This window comes from Argiope bruennichi, chromosome 2 (assembly GCF_947563725.1).
Source record: "Argiope bruennichi chromosome 2, qqArgBrue1.1, whole genome shotgun sequence".
NCBI lineage: Eukaryota > Metazoa > Arthropoda > Arachnida > Araneae > Araneidae > Argiope > Argiope bruennichi.
This window is the reverse complement of record NC_079152.1, coordinates 18,546,464-18,572,594: the sequence shown is the minus strand read 5'-3', so window position 1 is coordinate 18,572,594 and position 26,131 is coordinate 18,546,464. Positions and strand designations below refer to the sequence as shown.

Below are 26,131 nucleotides of genomic sequence, written 5' to 3'. Positions count from 1 at the left end.
ACGGGAAGCTTGTGCGCCATTTCCGGAATTTACTTTATTGGTAAATGTAAACTCCTTCCCACTCCTCCCTATTTTGCCGAATTAAACTGATCCTAACGCATGCGCAAAAGCGCGGTGGATTTTAGAATTCATTGGCAAACAATACATAAACAGAATTTTGATTTAAGCTATATCTGAAGTTTTTTAACATTTATTGAATGAACTCTCTCAGAATTAGGGGATAAATGACTCTGTTGCCAAAAATCCCATTCTCAACCCATTTCAATCAATCATTAATTGATTTAAACATTAGTCATTGACATTCTGGAAGAAAAAAAAAACCCTCTATATTTAAATCGAAAATATTTCAAAAGAAATTAAAAGTAAATTGCCTAAACTATCGTGAGGCGTTTTCAATAACGCCTATGCAAAGCGTTCTCTGGGATAGGACATTTAAAGAGAGTATGCGAGAAAGTTTTTGGGAGACCACTGTCACTGCTTTTTTCCCCCCCTTCTCCTGTTTTATGAATTATAGAGATAAAAAAAATGTACAATTATTAAAAAAATTGTGCTGATGCAAAAAAAAAAAAAAAAAAAAAAAAAAAATCAATTTATTCGAAAATTTTAGGAATTTTTTTAGATATCAATTTATAATTTTAAAAAGAATCAGGAAGAGCGAATATTTGATTATTTGAGATTTTGGAAAGAATTCTATCTTCTTATCTATGAATACGATAGCTCTAGAGCACATATGAATAAAAGGATGAATGACTTAAACAAACAAAATACTGTTTGCTGTATTTACACAAGGATTGTATATCTCTTTCTAATTTCAAACGTTATCTGTCACAGATCAATCGCTCTGTTTCATCGTTCGTCCGTGCATATGAATATGATACCCAAAATCATAAGAAGATAGATGATTATAAGATTTGTAAATCTATATCACATTTCGACGAAACCCAAAAATGAAAAGAGCAAACGACTTAAGAAATAAAATTTTACTTGAAATCGTGATACTAAAATTGTATATGAGTATCAAAAATTTTGTTTGAACATAGACGATAGAAAAGGGTTTAAAATTCATATCTTTTCTTTTTACATGTATACACGAAAAACGAAGGGAGATTATGAAAGGAATTGTGCAATACGAATTTATGTGAAGAGATTTATTGAATCTTAAAGTAATACATAGCATCTTAATTAAATTAAATTAATATTTATTATAAACTGTCAAAACCTTGCATATCATCAATCATAATTAATTCACTTTAATTTTTATTTGTTAGCTTGTTACTTCAATATTTATTTTTACTTTCTCTTTTATTACCGTTTCCCATAGTTTATTTATAATGCAACTGACTTTAAAAAAATTATGATATTCTGATATAAATTTTCTTACAATAATTAATAAACATATATAGGTAAATTTTCTTTATATGCCATTTGTAATAGCTACAGTTAATAAATTCAATCATTATCTAGTCATTTTATTAGATAAAAAAACCAACAGGAACGAGTATTTTGAAACGTTCTCACATATTCTTTATCCACTCCCCAAACCCCTCACATCAGAGGTGTTTGCTTCATAGTATAATAGCCATAAACAGTTTATCCAACCAGCATCAAAGGCACACGGAAAAATCTGAATGTAACTTCATCTCCGCGATAGCATTAGCAGAAACTAAGGTGGGGGCCTAAACGTCATCACCGGCCATGGTGCAATCCCTCCCATAGGAGGCACGTCCCTTCATTGGAAAGGGGTAGTTGATCCTATAACAATTTTGTATCCAAAAGGGAGACTAGAACCAACCACCATTCCTGAAGCATCTCATCCCAGGTTATAAACTCGTACTTCCATCACATTTTGGATGAAATTCATACAGAAGTGTATCTGTCTGGCTTTCGAATGCAAGTTAACACGAAAACTACAAAATAAAAAGAGCTATATAGACAAATTTCAGTGTACAGATTTAATATAAAAATATAGATATGTAAAAAATTTAGAAAAACAACAAAATTTGTAGCAAAATTGGATAGTAATAAATAAGTAATTATAGATATGTAACCAAATTAGAAATTTATCCATCAGTGGGTGACTTTCTGTCCGTCTGTGCGTTTACAAGTATGTTAACAGAATTATTCAAAACCCAATGACTTAAATATATCGAATTTGATATGTGATTTTACGACAGTTTCGTTGTAGATTTTGGTTTTAATGAGTTGGAAAAAGCACTTCTAAAACGCAAATTCGGTTTTCGGCTTTAATAATAGCATACTAAGGATTAATCGCCAAAAAACTCGCCAAGGATCACGCGTTAGATAACACAATTCTCTTATTAGTGAGTATGCCAGAAAATTTTGCTGTATCCACTCCCATTCTTTGTTTGCTGTGTGTATGTATATTGTTCGTTTCATTATCCCCCGAGACTACCATTTTTCGACGATTCTACCTCCCTAAGGGGTGAGATGCGGAAGAATGGGCCTATTTCGGAAATTCTTTTTCATTCTTTGACCTTGATTTCTAGCCCATTAGATAATTTTTCGTTCTGTTTATTTCGATGTGCATGCGAGTGTCGTGTCATTTCTGATCGTATCATTTTAGTGTTACTCAAAATTGCGCATTGATTGATTACATGGCTAATTTAAACGGCAAAAAAACTTTCAGAGATGCCACAAAAATATTTTACATAATATCATTAAATGTGATTAAAATTATCTGCCTTCGTTAGTTTCTAAATTTTATCAAAAAAATTCAATAACAAATAAAGTGTTTTAGTTAAAAAAATTATTTTTTTGTATCAAAAAAAGTAAATTATCAAATTTTAAGAAAAGAAATCTTCCATTTATTTACCATTATTTAATATTTAAACTCCTCACAATAAATAAAAATTTCTCAAAAGTATTTTTGTTTTGTTTTGTTTTTGTGAATTAATATCTCAACAATATTGCGAGTTACCAACAGTTTTTAAGCCTTCTAAATCCACATAATCGGAATCCACCTTATTGTTAAATGTAAACATCTCCTCCTTTCATTTTTCCTCTCACTCCCATTTCAACTAAATAAACACATCCTGACGCTTGCGCAAAAGCATGGATGTTTTTGGAATCCAATAATGAAAAGTACATTCGATTCATTAGTTTTTCCTTTCTTTCATTTTCCTCAATGTAAACACTATTCCCGCAAAAACAAGCTAATAATTAATATTAAGATAGAATTATTTTCACATCAGGAGATTAAATGTATAATAGTATGTACATTTCCCCTTCGTATAATTGATATCGTGTGTTTTGTAAAGATCCGGCTCTTTGTAAGTCTCTTAATATGATTAGAAGACAAAATGCATTAAGGGGCACTGGAGCACTTAATGTATTAAATGCACTTGGGGTTAAAATGCATTAAGATTATTAGAATTTCCAGCTTGTTTAAATATTAACGAAAAACCTTTTAACAGTACTTTTCGCATTCTCTTTAAAGGTGAAGATTTCAGCCTTCAATTTCTTAAAACAAATATGAAACTGGATTTTCCGATATCTAAAACAAATAATATTTTTTTTTACTAATAATAGAATATTTTGCATTCTACAGGCTAGATTTTTTGACCTAAAGCTACCAAACATTTGGACGATAAAAAATATGCACCTCAGAATAAAATTTTAAGTAGAATTTTTATCAATTAAAAATTAAGAGAAATGTCGACATTGTTCTGCTGTAACTTTCGAAAATATTACACTATAAAATGATTTTTACACTATATTAGAAATGAACAATTTCATTTTCAATGATACCGATTTTTTTTGCCCTATAATTATTTTTTAAATTTTAAAAATATTTTTAACATGTTTTGCAATAATAAATATTATTACTAAAATGAAATTACTAATATGAAAGCCATTCTGAAATTTTTGAGATAAACATAGATTTTTAAAGTTATACTTACGAAATTTTAGGTGTGTTCTCAACATTCCAGCATAAATGCACTTTTATAGGGGAATTTTCCAAAGATTAAATGCCTCAAGCCATTAATTTTTCTTTTGGAATTGAGCCATGAAAAAAATGCATTTATAGCCTTATCAATCTCATCTTTGTAATCAAAATACGTCCGGGTGAATAAAGTGAATGTTCTGTCACTTTGTTATGTTTTTGTTCTAAAAACTTAACTGTCAATCTTGCTGAATGAGAAGTTGCATTTTCATGGTAGCTAAAGAGTCTCCAGCATTCACTTCTTGAAGAATTTCTGAAGAAACTTAGTGGTGCACTAGCTATTGTGACTGTCTTCTGTCCTTCCAGCTCGGTGGCTTTGACAAGTCCTGTACTTCTGAAGAAAACTGCATACATTACTTTTTTCGTGACACGTTGTCTTTTCACCATTGTGGGTATGGGATCAAAGTCAAAGACCCATACTTTACTGCCTTCCTACGTGTTTTTCGTCCTGAAATGAGTTGCGACTAGGGATTGAAATACCGGTATACCGGGATACCGAATACCGGTATTTTGAGCCATTTGTACAATTTTGTAATACCGGTATTCACAAGTTTAAATACCGGTTTTTCGGTATTTACTACAAATTTTTAAAACTGTCTCCACTATATGTTCAGGTATCGCAAACATAGTAATATAGTATACGTTTTTGTTTTTATGTCTCCCTAATGGGCGAAATGAATTAGCTAATTAATGGCTTAATTAATTGCTTAAATATAAATTAGCGAAACATGGATTATCCCTGAAAGAAAATATTATATCCATAACGATTGATGGAGCAACAATTATGAAAAAAGTTGGAAAGTGGATTGGTGCAAATCAGCAGTTGTGCTATGCACATGGATTCAATTAGGAGTAATAGATGTGTTATACCAAAAAAATAAAGAACAGAAGAATCCAAATACTGTGGATATAGAAACTTCAGATTCCGACTTTGAAGAGAGTGCTAGTGATATTGACAATGAAGATAATGACAATGTAATTGTTAAAGAAGATATTGCTAATGAGGGTGAAATATTAACCTATCGAGAATTGCTTCCTATAATTTATAAAGTTTGAAAAATTGTTAAGATATTTAAACGTTCCCCTATAAAAAAGGGATATATCACTAAAATATATACTAACTGAAAATAAAACAGAATATATATTAATATTAGATTCTAAAACATTTTGGAACAGTTTACTCCTAATGATGGAATGATTTTTGAAACTGAGAAATCCAATCCAAAAAGCAATAATCGACTGAAACCTGTAAATTAATTTTTCAGATAGTGAATTTGACTTAATATCCAGAACTATATCCGCTCTACTTCCAATAAAACTGACTATTGAGGCATTATGTCGGAGAGATTCTAATTTATTAACAGCTAATGCAACAATAAATTTCATGTTGCAGTCACTGAAAGAATAGCACACATCACTATCTAAAGAATTATATATTACATTGAAAAATCGCACAGAGGAAAGGCATACCGAAATAGAAAATGTCTTTTGGTATTTAAATAATTATAATGATTTTAAAAATGAAAATGAGAAAGAAGAAAAGAAAATAACCCAGTCAAATCTGATTAAGTTTAGAGTAAATTTTCTTAAAACTTTTTACCCACAAACCTATCCACATTCAGAATTCGGTTCAATTATCGAAGATTATGAGTCACTACTGTCGATAGTGAAAAGGAATTGTCTCTTGAACAAAAATTAGAATTAGCGATAAATAAAAAAAATAACAAACCAAAATGTAATACAGAAATCAGCTATATCCAAAACCACCAGACGAGAAGTCGATTTAATTGAAGATGAGGAATTTAGAGGGAAATATTTGGAAAAAGTATATCGCACATTGCTAACAGTACCACCAGCTAGTGTAGATGCCGAAAGAGCGTTTTCGACAGCTGGTCATTTTTACACAAAATTACTTTTCAGGCTTAATGACAGTACAATGGATGCATTATGTTTTTTAAGATCACATTTCAATAATTTGTAATAGTACCACAGACTGAATAGTGATATTTACACTTTTTTTTGTGATTTAAATAAATAAGACGTTCCTTTACTTTTTTGTGATTATATACTGTTATAATTTACAAGTTACAAATTATTTTTGTGATATTTACACTCTCTAACAAAACTGGCAAATAAAACAAAGAAACACCTGTGTTTTCTTTCTTTTTCTAAAATTTCTAATACCAGTATTAAAACCGGTATCCCGGTATTAAGATTTAAAAAATACCGAATACCGGTATTGAAATTTTGGTCCGGTATTGCAATCCCTAGTTGCGACCTCTGTGAAATTCTGTAAATCATCTAAATACAATAACACGAGATGGACTTTCATTTCTAAATACTAATTGTAGACGTTAAACCCATTCTTCTTGATTTAATCCCACTTTAAAATCATAGAAAATCATAGCTCGATAATATTCTCGCGTCAGTAACATTTTTCCTTCTGCCTAACATTTATTCTACGCTAAACTACTTGCAATTGGCCTATAAAAAATCGTCTGCTAGGCTAAATTAGTTTATATTTTAAAATATAACTGTTATTTTTTCTTTACCACTTATCGTCTGCGCGTATTTCAAAAATTTCAGAGTGATAAAAATATGATGATTCGTCTTATTTTCTATTTTGAATGTGTAACAGTAATGAAGCACATTAAAAAAATTTTTTTTTTTGAATATTGCGGTAATTATAGCTGAAGTTTAACTTCACAAGTAGGCAATAATGAATATTTTTTAATGTTCAAAATTTTTATATTTTATTGTATCGCTCTTTTTGCTTGACGTTTTGTTGACGCTGAATTTTTTGTATTAAATCAAATGAATTGTTATTGGATTCTCTATTGTTATATTAGGTAAATGATTAAAATGTATTTTGTAGAATATACGAACTTGAGATACGAATGATTTTTCTTATATTTTTAAAAAAACGGATCCTATTTCTCTAATATTGGATTGCATTATTATTGGATTAATTAGAGTTTAACCAGTTCTTGTTTCTAACTAAAGTATATTATAAAAAAATTAAAAACGAAAAAAAAATGTTTAATTATTGATTAAAACCTTAGTTAATTTTTTTAAAAAAATTGCTCCGAGCTGCACATTATCAGCTCCAAGTTATATATGGGCCAAATCTAGTATCTGTAGGTTCAGACGGTCTGGCCTGCAGAACAACAACACACAAACATACAAACACTCACATTCATCTTTATTATAAGCAAAGATAAAAAAAAATAATGAATTATTAAAAAATAAAAGTTTCCGAGGATAATTTAGGTATCTTTCTTTTAATTACTTTTGAAACACTTTCAATTTAAGTACAGAGTTTTTTTCTCCAAAAATGTCAATTATTATTGCTTAAAGCAAAATTCTGGTTATAGCTTTAATTATTTTCAAATATTTTATGAACCTATTTTAAATTATTTAAAATACAGATATTCATCTTTATTATTTCTATAGATTAATATATAAATTTTATATGAGATGACAGCCAATTGAGAAGATGCATAGAAAAATGAACAAAACGGTGTAAGGCTCTTAAAATTGCACTGGTTGCATGAACTATCGAAGTTTTAAGCTAAAAACATACTTTGCCGAGGAAGCTATTAATAGTAAATTATATGCAAATATTTAATTGAAATGTTAGTAACCAATAACTCCGGCACACCAACTGGTTGCCAAGGATATCTAATAAGAACAAAAGATTTGAAACTAAAAAAATAATAAATATGAAAACATTTTTAAAAAACACTTTTTATCAGTGTATTAAAAAGAAAAAGTTTTTAAATCTAAAATCTAAAATAAAAATCGTGAAAATATGAAGTACAAAAAACGGAAAAAAAAGAAAGACATAAAATAATAATAAATGTTATATGAAATAAAAAAAAAAATTCTTAAATATTCATTACATATAATTTTAGAAATATGGGTATAATTCTAGTTTTCTTAAATTACTTCACTCTGCAGATCACACTTTTGAAATTTTTTTTTGTTTACACAGCAGATTTTTAAAAAAAAATATTTTTCATTTTTAATACACTAATAAAAACGTTTTTTTAACAAATTTTAATACTTATTTATTTTAATGAAACAATATTAAATTTGCGTAAAACAATTTCAACAGTAGTTTCACTAACTTGTATTTTAAACAATAACTACTCTCCTTTGGCGAGCAAAGACGATTAGCTGCGTTATTTACCTTTTTTTCTATCACTTTTTATGTTATTTATCTTTTTTTTTATCATCTTTTTCACCTATTTTTTGTTTGTTTATTGCTAAATGGACTTTTCGAATAGAATCAAGTTCCATGACATCATAAAAACTATTAAAATGTAACTGTCCCGATTATTGAACTACAGAGATATTAAAAAAAATTCTTCTTTCTTAGCTCCCAAAAGAAAATCAGGCAATTAAACGTTTGACGGAATAGAGAAAACGTTTTGAGTTTTATTTCAGCAATGAAATCCAGTGCCGAAAATTATATAAAAATATTTTTCTAAAATTGCAAAATTAAGGAAAAATCTGTACGACAAATAAATTGGTATTATTAAAACGATTTTTTTTTAATGTTTGAAAATTCAGTTTTGTGCGGTATTCTCGGAAGTCATTGTAAAAAGACGTCAAATTTCACTTAATCTTTCATTAATGAAAATTCTTGTTTCGAAGTCTACATTTCCACTTTCCAAAGTTTGGTGTTATCAGATTTGATGCAGGCATGGCAGAGAGGGTACTGCATCATATTCATCATGTTTGGCACAGAGAAGCAGCAGCCGCACACACATACACGCACACACACACACACACACACACACACACACACACACACACACACACACACACACACACACACACACACACACACACACACACACACACACACATCTTTAATTAGGGGAAGTAATTGGGAAAATCAAAGAGCCATTCTGCGAGGTGCGCGATATAGCCAAATTTTATTTTAATATGAAATTAAGGCCACCAATAGACAAATGAATATGAAATTCATATTAAATCTATGACGTCCTTCACTCAACCATCGTTTATTTCCTAGAGATATTTCAGCCATTGCTTCAGTGTCCATTCTCTGCTTCGAGAAACTGTGACAAAGTTCGTCAACCACAATTACTAAATAAAATATCTAACGTAGTACTTTTGCCAATTTTTATTTCCTGTCACAGCCGACTGTCCCTATGTATGTCGTCAAGGGTCGTCTGTTCCCTCCTCCATTTATGGAATATATTCCAAATTACATAGAGGATCCAACTCCAACAACTGTCAAATAATTATGTTACTTTGCAAACATAGATAACTAATCAGAATGTTCTTGTTATTATCTAATCATAATTTAAAACGTTACTTTCTTTTGTTTTAATAAGATGTATTTCATAAAAATTCCTCGACATAAATCGTAATGATTTTAATGTCATTAATACGGTCTCAGAAGAGGACTAGTACTAATGAATTATATCTTATCGCAACAACAAAAGTGTAATAAAGTGTATAGGTGCAATACTATCATTAAAAGCCGCACGATAATGATAAAGCATTCTATTTGGCTAACTATACTTCAAAATGGTGATATTGTCAACTTAGCAACGGAAATTGGCGAAATCTTTTCTGTTATTGAGGCTAAAGCTGTATCAAAATTTTATTTTACAATATTTCACGAAATGGAGCTGAAGAAAATAGATGACCAGTGATAATGTATTGAAAAATGCTAAGCATTCATATGAAACAAGAGTTTTCGAAATCGGTACAATGGTTGTGGTTAGGAACTCTGTCAAGGTTTTCTCTATAGAGAATGAACAGTGAAGTAATGTTTTCCCCGTTTTTTTCGAAAACGGAGAATGGGTAGAGGAAGGGCGCATGACACCATTGACGACATATCTAAGGGCCAAGAGCTTGCATATCGAATAAAACTTCTTGAAATTAATCCTGTAGTTGGGTTTGGTGGACTTTGTAGCGGGATTTCACTAAAAAGTGTGCAGTATAGTTTTGTTTCTTCAATTTCTCTCAAAAATACTGAGTTGCAGGCAACAAGTGATCCTTGATGTCATATCATGAGCTTTCATATGAAATAAAACTTTTTAAAATCGATCCAGTAGTTGTGACTGGCGATTTCTGACGCGGGGCTAGAATGAAATTTGTTTCTTTGATTTCTTCTGAAATCGGAGAATGACAGAAAGCAGGTGGTCTTTGATAACACATCCAGATCTCATAAGTTCATGTGAAATAAAACAGAAATCAGACCAGTAGTTGTGACTTGTTAACTGCTTCATTGACTTTTTTAAATATATAGATTATTAATTCAGCAAATGAAATAGTACATTTGCAGTTACAGTTAAATATATATTGTATTTTAATATTTATTATGATGTAAAGATGCTTGATTAACAAATAACGGCTTCATTTGATGGACAAGTGCCTTAATATTGTGGCACCTCCATTACATTTCGGGGGGGGGGAGGCGGTACCACCTGGTTACACGTAACTGTGATTTTTTTACCATATTGAAATTTAATAATTTACTAAATAATAAAACTAAATAAAAGATGTAATCTTGCTTATTCCAATGATTTTATTCAATTCCTAAAGAAGAACAAAACGATTTTTGCCTTTTTTTTGTATTTATTATTATTATTTATTCAATTCAACGTGAGTATTTACTCCTCGAGTTTTTAAGAATACTTCCCGAATATAATGCATTCTCTGTTTAGCTTCATCATATTTTCAAGAGACTGCTGTATGCACTTTAGATCTTTTTTCAAGTTTCAACTCCAATCAAAATTCCATATCAAATCTAGAATTAAGGTGTAAAAATCATACACCAAATTTCATTTAGCTAGTTTCCTATTTATCATATTCTGGTAGAAAGATTTAACGGTGATGTATTTCACCAAAATTTGAAAGAAATGTGCAGTTTCAATACAGGGATCTTATATCAAAGTTCATTTGTCTTGCTTGTTTTGATTTTGCGAGCATTTCTTTATACGGATTTAGAAAAATCTAAAAAGCGGAGATTATCAAAATCTTGAAGTTGAATATTTTGATCATAACAATGATTTCTCTCTAAATATTTCACATGCGAGAAAGTAACAATAATAAAGTTCTTCATCTGGTACAAATAAATAAATAATAATAATAATAAAAAATAGAAGAATTGTTATTTTCTGTTTACGAGTCGCAATGATAAATGAAATGATGTTTTTTTATTGATGCTGCCGCTGTTTCTTTCAGAAAATCTTGTGACATACTTTTAGCCATATTTTTCCAATAATCTTATCTATAATACATATGCCAGAAATGTTGGAATTTTTCTCGAGTATTTTCTCTATTTCTTTTCCCCCTTTCTCGAATATTTTCTCTATCTCTTAACGTAGCGGAGAAGTTCGAGGAATGGTGTTTCAAAACTATACTTTTCGAACATTTATTAGCTAATAAATATCCGAAACTCATGAACATTTCTGAACGTCCTTCATTTCAATAGCATTTGTTAATTAAAAAATATTATTGAGATATAGCTACATATGCTTTTAGAGAAAAGTAATTCTTATGAGGAATTATATGATAGATATACTATTACATTATATAAAGAAATAATATGGGTTTCTTTAATATAATAATTTTCATATGATAGCATATTATCTGAAAATATCGTTTTATTTATAAATACGAGGGAAAAGTGTTATTTTTGATAACACTATAAAATAACTATAAAATAAGATCATTTTCTTAATACAATTTTTCGATTAAGAACTGTATATATATTTATGATCAAGACATAATGACGAATAAGAATGAAATTGAAAGAATAAAATACTGGAAATGCATTCAGTATAATAATTAATCTACTTTATATTTGTCGTGTAGTTTTTGTCTCTGGTTTCATTGCTTTTAATAAGACACTTCTAGTAAAGAAACTTTTATAAAATGGTGAAATGAAATAAGTGCATACATTTAATTAGAATTTGATCACTCCGAAATCTTTCAAAGGATATGCATTTTAACATAATTTTTATTATATAAATGCATACTCTGAAAAATATAAGTAGTATATAGCATCAATAGGTCGAATATAAACCATAAAAGCTGTTAAAATATACAGGGTGTTTATAAAGTCCCGGACCCATTTTGATGTTTAATAACTCGTAAAATAATAAAGATATAAACAAACTTATGGCATTTATTGATGAAATAACTCATATATTTTCCTTTTCAGGTTTGAATATTTTTACTTTTTTAAATATCGTCTGCACATGTGGTTAATTTCAGATAATTTCATTTTCCAGTCTAAATATCTGTACTTTTCTAAATATTGTCTGCTAATTAATTGCATTTTTCTCTCTTTTGTTTTTGGCAAGTATTGTAATATTATGTTTACTTTGGAAGTGTTTGTTCTATGTAGTACTTTTGTATGTGATGTTTTATTCGAGCGGATATTAAGGAGAATGCATACACCACAAGAGAAAGCACAGATTTTATGGTGGTTCATAGAAAAGAAATCGATAGTGCAAGCACAGAGAAATTTCAGAAGAATTTACCAAAAAGATCCTCCACCCAAAAACAGCATCTTGCGGTGGAAAAAGAATTTTCTAGAAATTGAAAGTATCGAAGATAAGAAACGTTCCAGACGTCCTTGCACAAGTGATTTTGATGTTGAGCGTGTCAAAGAGACATTTTTACACAATCTTAGAATATCTGTGAGATCAGCGGCAACAGAATTGGATATGCAAATTTCGACGGTGTACAAGGTTATTAAGAAAAAATTAAGACTGCATGCATACAAAGTTCAAACTGTTCAAGTTTTGGAACCGAACGAAAGGCCTAGGAGGATGGCCTTTGCAACAGATGTGCTAAGGAGGATAGAAGATGCTGCTGATTTTCTGAAGAGCATAATGTTCTCCGATGAAGCATCCTTTCATGTTTCTGGCATTGTCAATCGCCATAATGTGCGCAAATGGCTCTGTGGATGCCGATATGCTTGTCGCTACCTGCCGTGACTATCGACTTGATATTCTCCGTGAGACGAAGTGGGCACACGTGGAAGTTCATTGACAAGGGTCATGAAACTTTTTGAGTCTATTTAACCATTTATGTTATTAATTTAAATCTATCTTTATCATTTTATGAGTTATTAAACATCAAAATGGGTCCGGGACTTTATAAACACCCTGTATATTACTGTGATCTAAACACATTTCTGTAAACTCTAAGCTGATTTATAAGTCCAAATTTTGGAATAAATTATAAACTCCGGCGGAATTTGAAAAGAATGATTTTCTTTTAGTGTCGGTATCTAACTTATATCCTCTCTCTATATAAAACTTTCGCGTGCATGGCTCAAAAATCGGTCTTATTATTTATTGTGGAATAACAACAGTCAAGTCTAAACTTACTGACATTTTAACATTTCAAACTACTTCATTTTGCGTGTAGCGCACGCGATTTGATTTAAACAACGCAACGTAACGATTTCTGGAAAAAAGGCAAACGATAATTTAAGAAAAACTTTTTGTAAATATTAATTTCATTAAAATTCTTTTCTTACAATTGTGAGCATTATTTTTGTAACACAAGCAAATTTGCCTAGTTCAATATTAATTTTATGAATTAAAAAAAATCTGATGTTCCAGCATTTTGGTAATTAGAGAAGTTTTATTAATAGTATTTTGTCGATACTAAATGCTGATATAAAGCAGCAGTTTCACAGCTACATTTAATTCAACACTTCCGTAATTCATGTATCTGAAAAATAATATAAATATTACTCGCCATGTCGAATATTTCATTCAATCATCAGAGAGAAGATTTTACTTCGTAGTATATACACTTTTTATTTATGCTCACAATAATTTGTTCATATTGATTCAATTAAATTCATATTTTTGTTATATTATTTGATATAACAAAAATATGAACTGAAATTTTTAAAAATGCATTCTGTATTTATCGTTTAACAGCCTAAAAAGTCAATAATCTGGGCGAACTAGTCACCAGAGATGGCTGTAATTGTATAAGCATCCATGTATAATCATAATGTAATTATATAACAGGCATGGATGCCATTAAATGAACATTCTTAGAAATTTGTCATGTCAGATTCTCTAATCCACAGTTCGAATCAAAAGATCCTCTCATTTTAATCTTCTTATATCAGATTCTTTTTATTAAAAACATTTTTTTTTTTTTTTTTTTACAAAATTTTGGACTAATTTTAACTTTTACTTATATTTAGCCTTTTAGAAAATATATAATATTTATTTTGAGAATCTTATGAAATGGTATCAGAATAATTGAATTTTTTTAGTACTTTAAAACCTTGTATTGAATAAAAATTTTGTAGAAATTTTACATAATTCGATGCAAGACAGTCAAAAAATTTTTTGGTTACATTTCATAGCAAGAAATTATCTAAAAGCAGCAAACGATATTTTTAGTTAGATTTTTATTCATGTTTCCAGAGAGTTCCGTCATTTTTTCTTTCGAAGATAAAATGCCTGATTAATTTTTTAATTCATACATAATACGACAAGCTATTGGTCAATAAATTATAGTCAGCGTTGATAATTGATTTGTTATTGATTACAAGAAATTCAAATGTATCTTACATAAAGTATTCCTTTCATGAGATTATTCTATTCAAATACTTATAGAATGCATTTAAATCTTCTGTTATTTTGGGTTTTAGGAAAGGATCTATATTATTAATATTTTTATATAAAATATTTATGCTACTGAAGAAACATTTTATTTTTGATAGCAGAGTCTTCTAAATAGCATTATGCTATGTATCATTACTTGTAGAACTTTCAGAATTCAAAAATAATAAAACGCATTTTACTATAACACTGAAGAAATAATGAGTTTTTTTCAAAGTGATTAACAATTATATAAATATTAAAATAGTTTCTGTGCTACTCCGAGGACAACAGTAAGCCAATGAGAGTGGTGTCTCTAAAACTTTATGGCATACCCCCTAATAAAAGTCCCAGAGTACATTTTGCATAGCACTAGCGTATATAATTACAAAATATTAACCTTTGGCATGAATTTAGCATTTTTACCGATTTTATCGCGTGATTCTTTGAGTTTTTGGCAAATGATTCCTGTTATGCTGTTAATAAAAATCCAAAAACCAAATTTGTATTTTAGACGGATTTTTCCTAACCGATTGAAACAAAAAATTCGACACAATTGCAATTACAGTATCAAACTCCTATACCATATTTGAAATATTTCAATGATTGCGTTTACATGTTTCTGAAAGTACAGACAGACATACAGTTAACCCGCAGTTAAATTTGTCTCAAATGTTAATGCTACATTACAGATTTTAAACCTGCGTAACGAATTTTTTTAAAATTTTTTTCTCCGTTTTATAGATTTCTTGTCAACAAATATTCAAGCAGCCGAACAGACGGACTTCCTCTGAAAGAGATTTCATTCAAAATTTGATAACAAACTGTAAATTCGGGTGTAAAGACCAAATCTCATTTGCCTTGCTCAAAGCGTTTTTGAGTTATCTTTGTCACAGACAGACAGGCAAATAGATATTTTCCAAAAATGTGTTTTTCGAAAAGGGATGTCTAAAACGTGAGGAATTGTCAAAAACTCGAGTTCGAAATTTTTGTTGATTATTATACTTTCTATATACTGCATATATGAGAAAGTAAAAAAATGTGTCCTTGGACTTAGAGGTTATTAAAAATGTTAAATTCAGATTTTCCTATTTCCACTGAAAGCAATTAATTATAAAGCTTGCCTTAAATAATACATGCAGTATTAGAAAAGAATCAATTTACAAAAAGTTGATATTGCATAAATTGCTCAATAAAATAGAAATTTCAATTTCATTTGTAGAATACTTTTCAAAGTAGATGAAAGACCAACTTAAAATTCTAAAAAAAAAAAAAAAAAAAAAAACAGATGCTAGAATCTAAGTTTCAGCTATTTCTTTTATTGTTTCATATAATGAGTTTGCGTAATAGTATATTATCAAAATATAAAATTTGTTTTAACAAAAATTTACAAATCAGAATAGAGAGAAATATTTAATTTTTTCTTATATGCGTTGTATTCTGATACATTTGTAATAATGTAATTGCCGTGATTTTTATCTAAAACAAATCAGAATACCACTTGTAATATTTATTTTTCAAAGTTCATTATAAATTATTCTTAAGCTTTCAAAATCGAAGCTTTCTTAAGCTTTCAGAATCGAAAGAAATTATCCACAATATTTTTATAATTTTATCATGATATTTGTAATCATAATCTATATCTGAAATTATGTAAATTTTTTGATCACTTCAAATCGCAACTGAAAATGAAAATAAATAAATAAATTTTGATTTATGCCTCATTGAGCAATTGTCTGGTTTTGGTGACAATGTAGAAGGAAAGGGAAATGGAAAATCGTTTGCGGCATTAGCTATCAGCATTAATAAAGATTATTATCCTAAGTAACAGAACAAATTCTTTGATTTTGTTCTGATGTTTATAGTACGGTATTGTATAGTACATATAGTTAATATTCTGTAACTATATTAATAGCATTAATATTGTGAAAATATGGAATTTGCTAATTCTAGAAGAATGGCTTAACGGCTTAATCTTTGATTCGTATTTTAGAGATATCTGATTTTAATTTCGATTTTTCCGCTTACATATCATTAATGTAGATCACATTAGTTTGTATCTATGAAGTGCATGTAAGTGAAAGGAACCGCAAATGTGAGGTATGGTGCACTTTTTTAGGTGTTATCCTTCACACCCCATTAAAATTCAAAACTTTCATCTAATAATTTAAAGAATTCCTCGTATTGCTGTAGAAAGATATATTTATATAACTAACAACTCTATGTAAAAATCAAAATAAAATATAGCAAGTTTAATTAATGCAAATAACTGGTTAGTAAAATAAACGCACGGTTTTGAAAAAAAAAAAAAAAAAAAATTCTTTTCACGTTTAGTTTTAAATGATTGTCTAATAAAGTAAAATAGTATTAAACGAATTTATTTTAATTGGTTTAATTTATTATACAAAATATTCAATAATATTTTTGCCCATTTTGGAGAAATATTTGGACGCAAGTTTAAAATTGAAAATAAATTTTTTCAAGTTAACTTTTACTTATTTTTTAGTATATTTTTGCATTATTATTCAACTTTTTACTTTAATTATTCACTTTTATTTCCAACTGTCTTTTGCGAACAGTTTATTTGTTGGGATTGTTAGTCGAGTTGAATATCAATTAAATCGTTTATATATTGCTGAATGTTCGGATTTCTCTTAAGAAATTTTTTTTCAAGTGTCAGATTGTGACAGACACTAAAGTCGCATTAGTCAAATAGCCTTACACCTATTCTGTTATTTATGTACATGAATCATTCTAACTGTCAAGTTCCATGATATCGTAGTGCTATTAAAACGCTATTGTCTGGTTCCTGTATCATCTAATTTTCGTGGTACTTTAAACTTCACATTTTTATTTAGCATGTAAATTACACAGATATTAAAATTGACCATTCTTCCCTAGCATTCATTATTGGAAAAAAAAAAATTAGGTGATCAAAATAAAAATGCTTTAACAATGAAAAAGAAATGAAAGCAATGAAAAACAGTTTAAATTTTTTCTGCATCGGGAAATCTGTTGTTGAAAATTAAGAAATTTTTTTAATTGTCAAAATGTTGGGGAAAAAAATTTGCACAGCTATTAAATTGACACCAATAAAAAAGCTAACATTTAAATTAGTGTAAAGATCAGTTTTATGCTGTTGTATTGTTAGAAGTTATACCAAAATTAAAGTTAAAATTTTGCTAAATTTTTAATTAATTAAAATATTAAAAAGTAAGAAGAAAAAGAAAAGAAATCCCATCAAGGAGCAATTCCCACCTTTTAAAATTTATCAGTGTCGAATTTGGTAGTTCTAAATTTAATTTTAGATTTAATTTTGAGCACTAATACCCACATGAATTTTCCTTTATTAGTTCAGATTGGAAATGATAATGTTATGAAATTCTGTTATATTGAATATTATTAATAGTTTGTATTATGATTAGCATTATTATCTGAAGAAATATTCTAAGACATTAGAATCGAAATATTTTTTTCATGTGTGGAATTTAAACTCAGATATAACTGAAAGATAATTTATCATAGGATTTAAGTTTAAAATTTGAGATTACAAATCATGTGAAGTTTATAAAACCTAATGTAAATGAGGTTTTTAAACCAAGTTTGCTATCTACGTCAATCTCTAATCTGTGACGTCAGTACCTACATCACACAACATTTGGGTTCCGAGATTATCCTCAGCTGACTAACGAAAATGAAACGGAACCGAGGGTATACGCATTGATCCATCCGTCTCTTGAGAAAAGTAACTGTAAATCTATGAACTCTTTAAAAATCGGAACTTTTGTTACATTAAACCTTCTCTAAAATTTTTTATATTGTACTTACTGTATATGTGTACTCATTATTTTACACTCCATAAACATGAATGTTTTCTTCAAGTTCGTGCTTTTGGCTGTTCTTAGTTTCTATGTAACTGGTAAGTGGTTGCTTTCTTAACTTGATAGATGGTTGAGTAATGATTTCGCAATAATGAACGTTGTTAACATATTTAATGTATTCCTTCGTTTATAATGGGGAATGCAAATGTTTAACTTTTATAGAAAAATTCGATTAATTCGTTAACATTTTTGCATAACATTTTATAATAACGTTTTTACATTCAAAAATATTTATAAGTTAGCAGGCTTTGAAAATTTTATTTTTATATATTTGCTTTGTTCATCTTCATAAAGATTGCAAGGGTTCAGTGCAATTAAATAATAAGAATATTTTTCAGCGTATAGAATTTTTATTAAGTATAGTTGAGGAATTTGAGATAATAACACTTCGTTCATTGAGTATTTCTTTATAAGCTAATGTCAACATGGTTTAATTAAAAAAAAAAATATGGATTAAAAATTCAGCATGCAGAATTTATAGCAATTAAATACGTCCTTTGATGTTGAGTTTTGTCTTTGTTTGCAATTTTGAAAAAATTGTGTGTGCTTTGTCATTGTATACAGGTACTTATGTTTACTTGATTTTATTGTAATATACCCTTAGAACTTGAATTAGTTTTATATGAAGGCATACGTTAAAACGTTTCTATATTTTTTTCATTCTATTTTCTTTTTCTATTCGAACAAAACTGGGAGTTATTCTTAAATAATTTACTATATAATTACTTTTCTGAATTTTTTATACAAAATTTAAAATCTGGAAGAAAAAAGTCTTTCTTAATAAAATTTTTCTTAGTAAAATTTTTTGGAGTTGCAGTATGCAAATGTTTTTTTGTATATATAATAATAGTCATACAAAAGCGGATTTATTTTATAATTTAGCTACTACAATTATTTTTCTTGAAATATTTAATGACTCACTATGATGAAATATTAATTTGTATTTAAAATGTAGGCTTTTTTAATGAATGTGAATTTAAAGAATTATTAGCAGTGCTTTGATTTCTTTAAATAAGAAGGTTAACTTGTTAAAACTGAGCAACTGCCGTAATGCCGTTTATAACCCCTGGTGTTTTTTTTTTTTTTTTTTTTTTTTTTTTTATTGAAAGGAAGGTACTTCACATATATATCAATTAATGCTTTTCAGAAGTGAATATTTAATTCATAGTAAATTTTAGCAATAAATAAATAATGAAATGTCTGGTGATTTTTTAAAAATATTTTTTCAGATCATTTTTATCTTTATCTGATTGTAATTATTAACATTCCTTGATTGATTCCAATGATTTTGTTTATTTAATATATTTCTGTCATCAACATTTCTAAAAATAAACTAAAAAGAGCTTTCAGCAGTGATTAAAATATCAGTGGGTAATTTATTTTTACTTATTTTTGTGATAGCAACCAATTTATATTAAAATACAATGCATATAATTTAAGATGAATAAAAAATATAGATGTTATAGTGAATATGTTGTATTCTGTTTGTCTTGATCATAAAATATATCTTTAACATATGCTATTGAAATCCCTTTTGTTTTTTTAAGCATACATTTTATTGCATTGAGGTAAATAAATGTATTTGTCAAAAAGAAAGTTTATTTTAATGTATAAAAAAATTGGAATAATTTGTATTGTTAATGTTTAATAAAATTTAGTGATTAATTTTATTCCTGTCCTCATAATGAGAAATATTCTTTTAACTTATTGTTTTCTTTCAAAAATTATTCTTCTGGCTGGTTTTTATTTTTAGTATTAAAGTTTAATAGCCTCTTCAACAATACCTTAAAGAATCACATTTATAATTTCATACATCTTATCTCGCTTGAAGCCATGGTAGTAGATGTACAATATGTAATTTACAATAAAACAATATATATTTCTATTTTTAATTTTTTTGTATATATTCTGTGAGAGACAATATGGGTAGGGGATTATGATATCATGTAAAAACTTTTTGAATGTTAATAGATAATATTAATATTTATTTAAAAAAATGTGTTAATTTCCACACTTTTCTTGAATTGTGAATGTATTGATAAAGAGTTTTGGAAGTATTTGGTTTGATATCTTGTTTTAAGTACTTTTATTGTGGTTGAATAATTTTTAGTAGTGTATTTCTAACTTTTTAAATGGATATTTTTGGTTCCAATGTAATGCTAGCGATGTTAAATGAATATTCATTATATACATTATGCATTGTATACATGTCATTCTGGATTGTGCTTAGGGTATCGTATACATCTTTTAGAATTGTTTAATTCTTGCAAAAAATATAATTGCAAATATAAACAATGAAATATTTAACATAATAATAAATGGAAAAAATTTAAGCCAAGTAGATAAACAACTGTGTGAAATTATAAAATATTAATTTTCAAGGAATTGATTTTCTAATGAAACTTAAACAATTATGTGTTTAGTTATATATCAATAAGTGTCACAGTAGTTCTGGATTTCTGGAATATATTCATAACAGTGCTTTAGTATTTTAAACTGTCATTTCAAGTTGTCGTGAATTATTGAAAACACTTGTGAATGTAAATGGGAAAAGTTAATTTTTCAAAAAATCTTTAGATTGGGTTTTGAAATAATTTGGAACAATATGAATATTGCTCATGTAATTAAAATGCTTTTTTTTTTTTTTCAGAAAGTGCTATAATTACTAATGAAGAAGATCAAGGAGAAGGAGTTATTTTAACACCAGGACAAACACTAGTTTTACAATGTAATAATACAGATGATACTTCTGCTAAAATACAATGGTTTGTACATTATTTCTTTGAAATATTCATCTTTTTTCTAATTAAGAATGCATCTATATCATTTTGTTATCTTCATTTTTAAAACTATCAATCTTGAAATTACATTAAAGCTCTCAACATTATGTAATTAAAATGTTTAAGTGATTGGTTTTTCAGATTCTTAATATTTTGTATTTTTCACGATTACAACAGATTTATTGATGTTCATAATGAATTTTTCTGTATAATGAATTAAGTTGGTAAGTTTTGTAACAACCAAGAGTAATCGTTTTTCTCATTGATTTCTAAATGACATTTTGACTTTAATTTTAGAGCTAAACTTGAATTTGTTCATTTGGTATTTTTATATCCGAGAATTTGTTGGTATTAAAAATTATCACTCGTAATTTTCTCACTCTTATATATTCATTCAAAAGAAAAGTTTTGGCTTTTTTTACTATTTTTGTTACTTTAAAAATTAACATTTCAGTTTTAAACCAGATAAAAATTTTATAAATTCTGTAACAAACATTTTAAAAATATTTCTTTGTATTCAAACAGATCATAATGATTTTAAATTAAATTAATTAAAATTTTCTAATATATTTAATCATTTTTTATGTTATTTAGAGATGATTTGTATTTAATTCAAGAAACTGATGTCAAGGTATAGGCCGTAGTATATAATTTTGAATGTCATTAAGGTCTTTAGATCATATTTTATTAAACCTTAAAAGTCACTTTAACTCTTATTATATACTATTGATGAAAATTAGTATGAGCTTAATTCTTTTACAGTTGCATATTCCCCCTCCCCCAAATAACTCAGTTTTCTTCAAGGGTATTATATATAGGCTGGCCATTCTCTTAACTACATTTAAAAAACAACTTTTCATACCAGGAATTGTATTTGAAATTTTTGAATTATTGTATTTTTATTCTTATTTATTTTGCAATGAATAAAATTTTTATAACACTTTTACAGTGTATAAAAGGAAATATGATTGAGTTATTTTCTAAGTATCCTTTTATTATATTACTTTTTTATAGAGAACTAAAATTTTATGGCAGTTTAAGGAGTAAAATTACGAACATTATTTCAGAATTTAATTGCGATAAATTTATTTAACTGTTAGTGTAGTATGAAAATAATCAAGTTAAATATTTACTTTTTAAAAATTTTGTTTAATTAAAAGTATTTTTTATACATGTTTCAAATCACTTTGTTAATTTGTATCCTTTTTAGGTTAAAGAATGGTTTGCCATTAAATGTAACTGATGAACGAATTACAGATGAAGTATCTAATAATTCACTTATTATTAAAAATGCACTTGAATCTGATTGTGGAAACTATACTTGCAAGTCAGCTAGTCAGGAAGCTATAATTCCAGTTAGAAGTAAGAACTTTTTCATGTATTGAACTGTTCTTTTCTTGTCTTAAAATTAATATTGAGATTGATATTTAAAATGATGCATTGGTTCCTTTTTCTAGGTATAGTAAAGATAGCTCCTGTAGATTCCTCACGTAATGTTGTTCAAAATCAGAATATAGTATTATTGTGCAATGTTACTCAGGGAACTCCACTACCAACAATTCAGTGGCGTAAAGGTAAAATTGTTATTTTTTTCATCTCATTTTTGAAAAAATGTTGAATTTTTTTTATTTGGGGAAGGGGAATTTGTTGACTAAAATAATCTTATGTCTTGATTTAAAAATAAAGGAGAATAAATAAGCTCTACTAAATAATAAAGGAGAATAAATAAGCTCTACTAAATAATAAAGGAGAATAAATAAGCTCTACTAAATAATAAAGGAGAATTTGTTGATGTTCTACAGACTGAGTTGTTTGATCTGGAACTATTAAATTTAACATCTGTATATTTTAGAACAGGGATGGCGAACCAATGCCACGTGTGCCATCACAATATTTTGAGCACACCACCGATCAAAACAGTTTACATGCGACTTTACTTAATAAACTGAACTTTACCCAATTCGATTGGTTGGAAATTGAATAATTTGAAATGCAACTGATTGATTCCCATTCTAATTCAATATGGATTCAGGAATTTATTGAAACAAGGAAAAAGTTGGAATTGATTGAAACAAAGATTAACAAACAAAATAAGTAAAAATGCCAAGTATGAAATTTTGTAAACATGAAATTCGATTCCAGACATATTTAACTGTTTGAAGAAGCTGGCTCATGTTATTTTAACCATATTTTCATCTACGTATGGCTACAAGTCATTGTTTTTAGAGATAAATAACATTAAAGACTTGCTTAGAAACCATTTGGCAGATGACTCCAATTCATCATGCATTCTGATAAAAGTAACATCTTGCAATTCCAATATAGGTTATTTGTCGTTTAATCTGTAACTACAGAAGTCACACTAATGTTTCTTTAATTTCAATTACACATATAACTAAAACATCTACTACTATGCAGTGCAAAATGTATTTTTTCAGAGTAAATGAAGAGTTTTGTGTTGTTGCTATTTAGTTTTATTCTCATATCAGTAATATAGCTCAAAATTTTTTGACAGCACATCTATACCTCATTAAACATTTCTTTAGAAAAAGTGACACGTTGATAAAGGTTCGCCACCCCTGCTTTAGAATGTGGAAATGTGCCCCTCAGTTATTTTTTTTAATTGAAAATGTAAAAATTTGTTGTTTTCATAATGCCACCCAAAAATATAATTGCAAATTTTTGTGATATTCTTGTTTGGATTTTTGTTAACCCGGCACAAGCTAAGAATCCGTTCAGGAGCATACGCTGGAAAACAAACCTCATTCCTTCCTATAATTGCACAAGAATAATTAAAATTCAAAATATTCTTTTTGTATAGCATTGACTTAATTGTAATTTTTTTCCTGAAATTGTTTTTTTAACTAGTGTTCAGTAGCTTGCTAATAGTTTTCATTGTTTCAATGAAATACAAACTGTTTTTGTTTTCTCAAATATTCAATCATCTTATTTTTTCCCATTGTTGGAAAAAAAAAATTCTTTCTTATCTGCATATTTTAAATGCAGAATCTTCAATACTGGGAAGGAAAGCATGCAATAATAAGATGTACTGTCTGTAAGTTAAATTTTTAATGTTTCTGTGATGTCAAGAAATTGTCTTGATTTAAATGGCTTGTATTCATAGAAATGGAATAGATGTAAAAACTGTTATAAAATAATGCAACTTTTATTTATTTCTTGATCTAATACTTAAAAATACTCTGCTTAGGGAACCAATTATGATTAAGAGATTTGATGAAATTAAGCTCGGTTGATTTTTCTGATGAACCAGTGGTTTGCTAATATTGGCTTGTTAACCATAACAAAACTGGATAAACCATAACCTAAATTTCTTATCTGTGGATATATTAAATTTAAAAAAATGTTCAAACATATGAATAAATAACGGAATTCTTCATAAGCTTGAAATCTGATGGGTATTTTTAATAAGATAATAAGATTTTTAATTGCAATTATTTAAATATATTTTCTTAAGTGGTTAAATATCAATTTTTTAAAATTAAATTTTACTGATACTAATCTGAAGAAAAGTATTCTAGATCACTTCTTGAAAGTAACTATAAGAATATTGAAACAACTTGAAAATAAACCCTACTGTGTGAGATTCACAGGCATGTGGTTTTTCAGTGTTTCCATGATTTTCCGCTTTTTTTTAGAAGGGTTATTCCCATCCCTCCCTCAATTTTTATGAAATTTGCAGTATAGTTGTGTAAAAAGGACTATTTTAAAGATAAAATAGGCAAATCCATGTAAAAACATGAATTCAGCAGGAGAGAACCAAACAGCAGAAATTCTTAGCAAAAAAAAAAAAAAAAAATACCGGGAAGCTTGTAATAATAAATTCAAGGAAAAAACCAATGTTAAAGCAAGCTGTGAAGAAAGTATCTGGCAAAGCTGCTAAATTGCAGAAAAATATTCATCTGAGAAAAATTATGTCTCAGAGGTCAAGAATTTTTTTCCTTGTCTGAATTTCGTAGTCAAAATGAAATGATTGAATTTGAAATCAATTTAATCTTGTACTTCGATGATTGATGCTCAAAAGCAAACCATGGAATGTCAGTCGAGTCATTTAATTGAATCAAAAGCCCATCAACCTTTAAAGAAATGTTTACTGAAATATGCTTGATGAATACTTATAATAAAGTATTGACTTTTCCTTCACATTTGTTGCCCTATATATACTTAAATTTGTTCTAGACTATATGCTTCTTATGTTGTCTTTGGAAAAATCATATGCTATTGACTTTTTATAATTATTTTGAAATTTAATAATACAGATAGACTGTGTAGTTTTAATAAGTTTTTCTGTACATTGACAATTTTTTCATACTTTATGCATGTTTTTTCTTTCATTGTTCTTTTGTGTTACATTTTTGGTTTTCTTTTTTGTTATTTGTTCAATTACATCCCTATATTTTATAAATGATTTTTTCTTTCTGTAGATAAAGATAACCTGAATATGTCAGATCCCAGGATCACTGTCAAAACTGATCCTCGAGGAGTGGAAGGTACAGAAATCGTAATAAGTGATGCTAGATTTGAAGATAGAGCCCAGTATACTTGCATTGTAACAAATGAGATCAGTTCAGCCAATGCTACAATTTTAGTGAGAGTTAAAGGTATTCAATTACTTGCAATACTTTGTTTTTTATTTAATTTTTTTAATTAATTCCCTTTTTTATTTCAGTGAAAAAGTTTTTCATATTTACAATTGCTCTAAAAGAGAAGAATGCTGTATTTGTTACAAATTATTTTAAAAATCTGTAAGATACCAATATTTTTATGTATTATATTACTGGAATGTGGTGGAACTGTTATAATTTAACATGTCAAATAGAATTTTTAAATCCAACAAGGCTCATTATTTTTTTATATTGC

General features: G+C 27.9%; 1 protein-coding gene across 1 annotated transcript in view; it reads left to right on the top strand.

Moving 5' to 3' along the window:
• The window catches only part of LOC129958038 (hemicentin-1-like), an 89,298-nt gene that overhangs the window by 58,400 nt on the left and 4,767 nt on the right, over positions 1-26,131 (top strand). The window contains exons 7-10 of the mRNA XM_056070194.1: positions 21,124-21,238; positions 22,464-22,615; positions 22,711-22,827; positions 25,696-25,872. Coding sequence (XP_055926169.1) covers positions 21,124-21,238; positions 22,464-22,615; positions 22,711-22,827; positions 25,696-25,872 — 561 coding nt within the window. The remainder of the gene's footprint in view (positions 1-21,123; positions 21,239-22,463; positions 22,616-22,710; positions 22,828-25,695; positions 25,873-26,131) is intronic.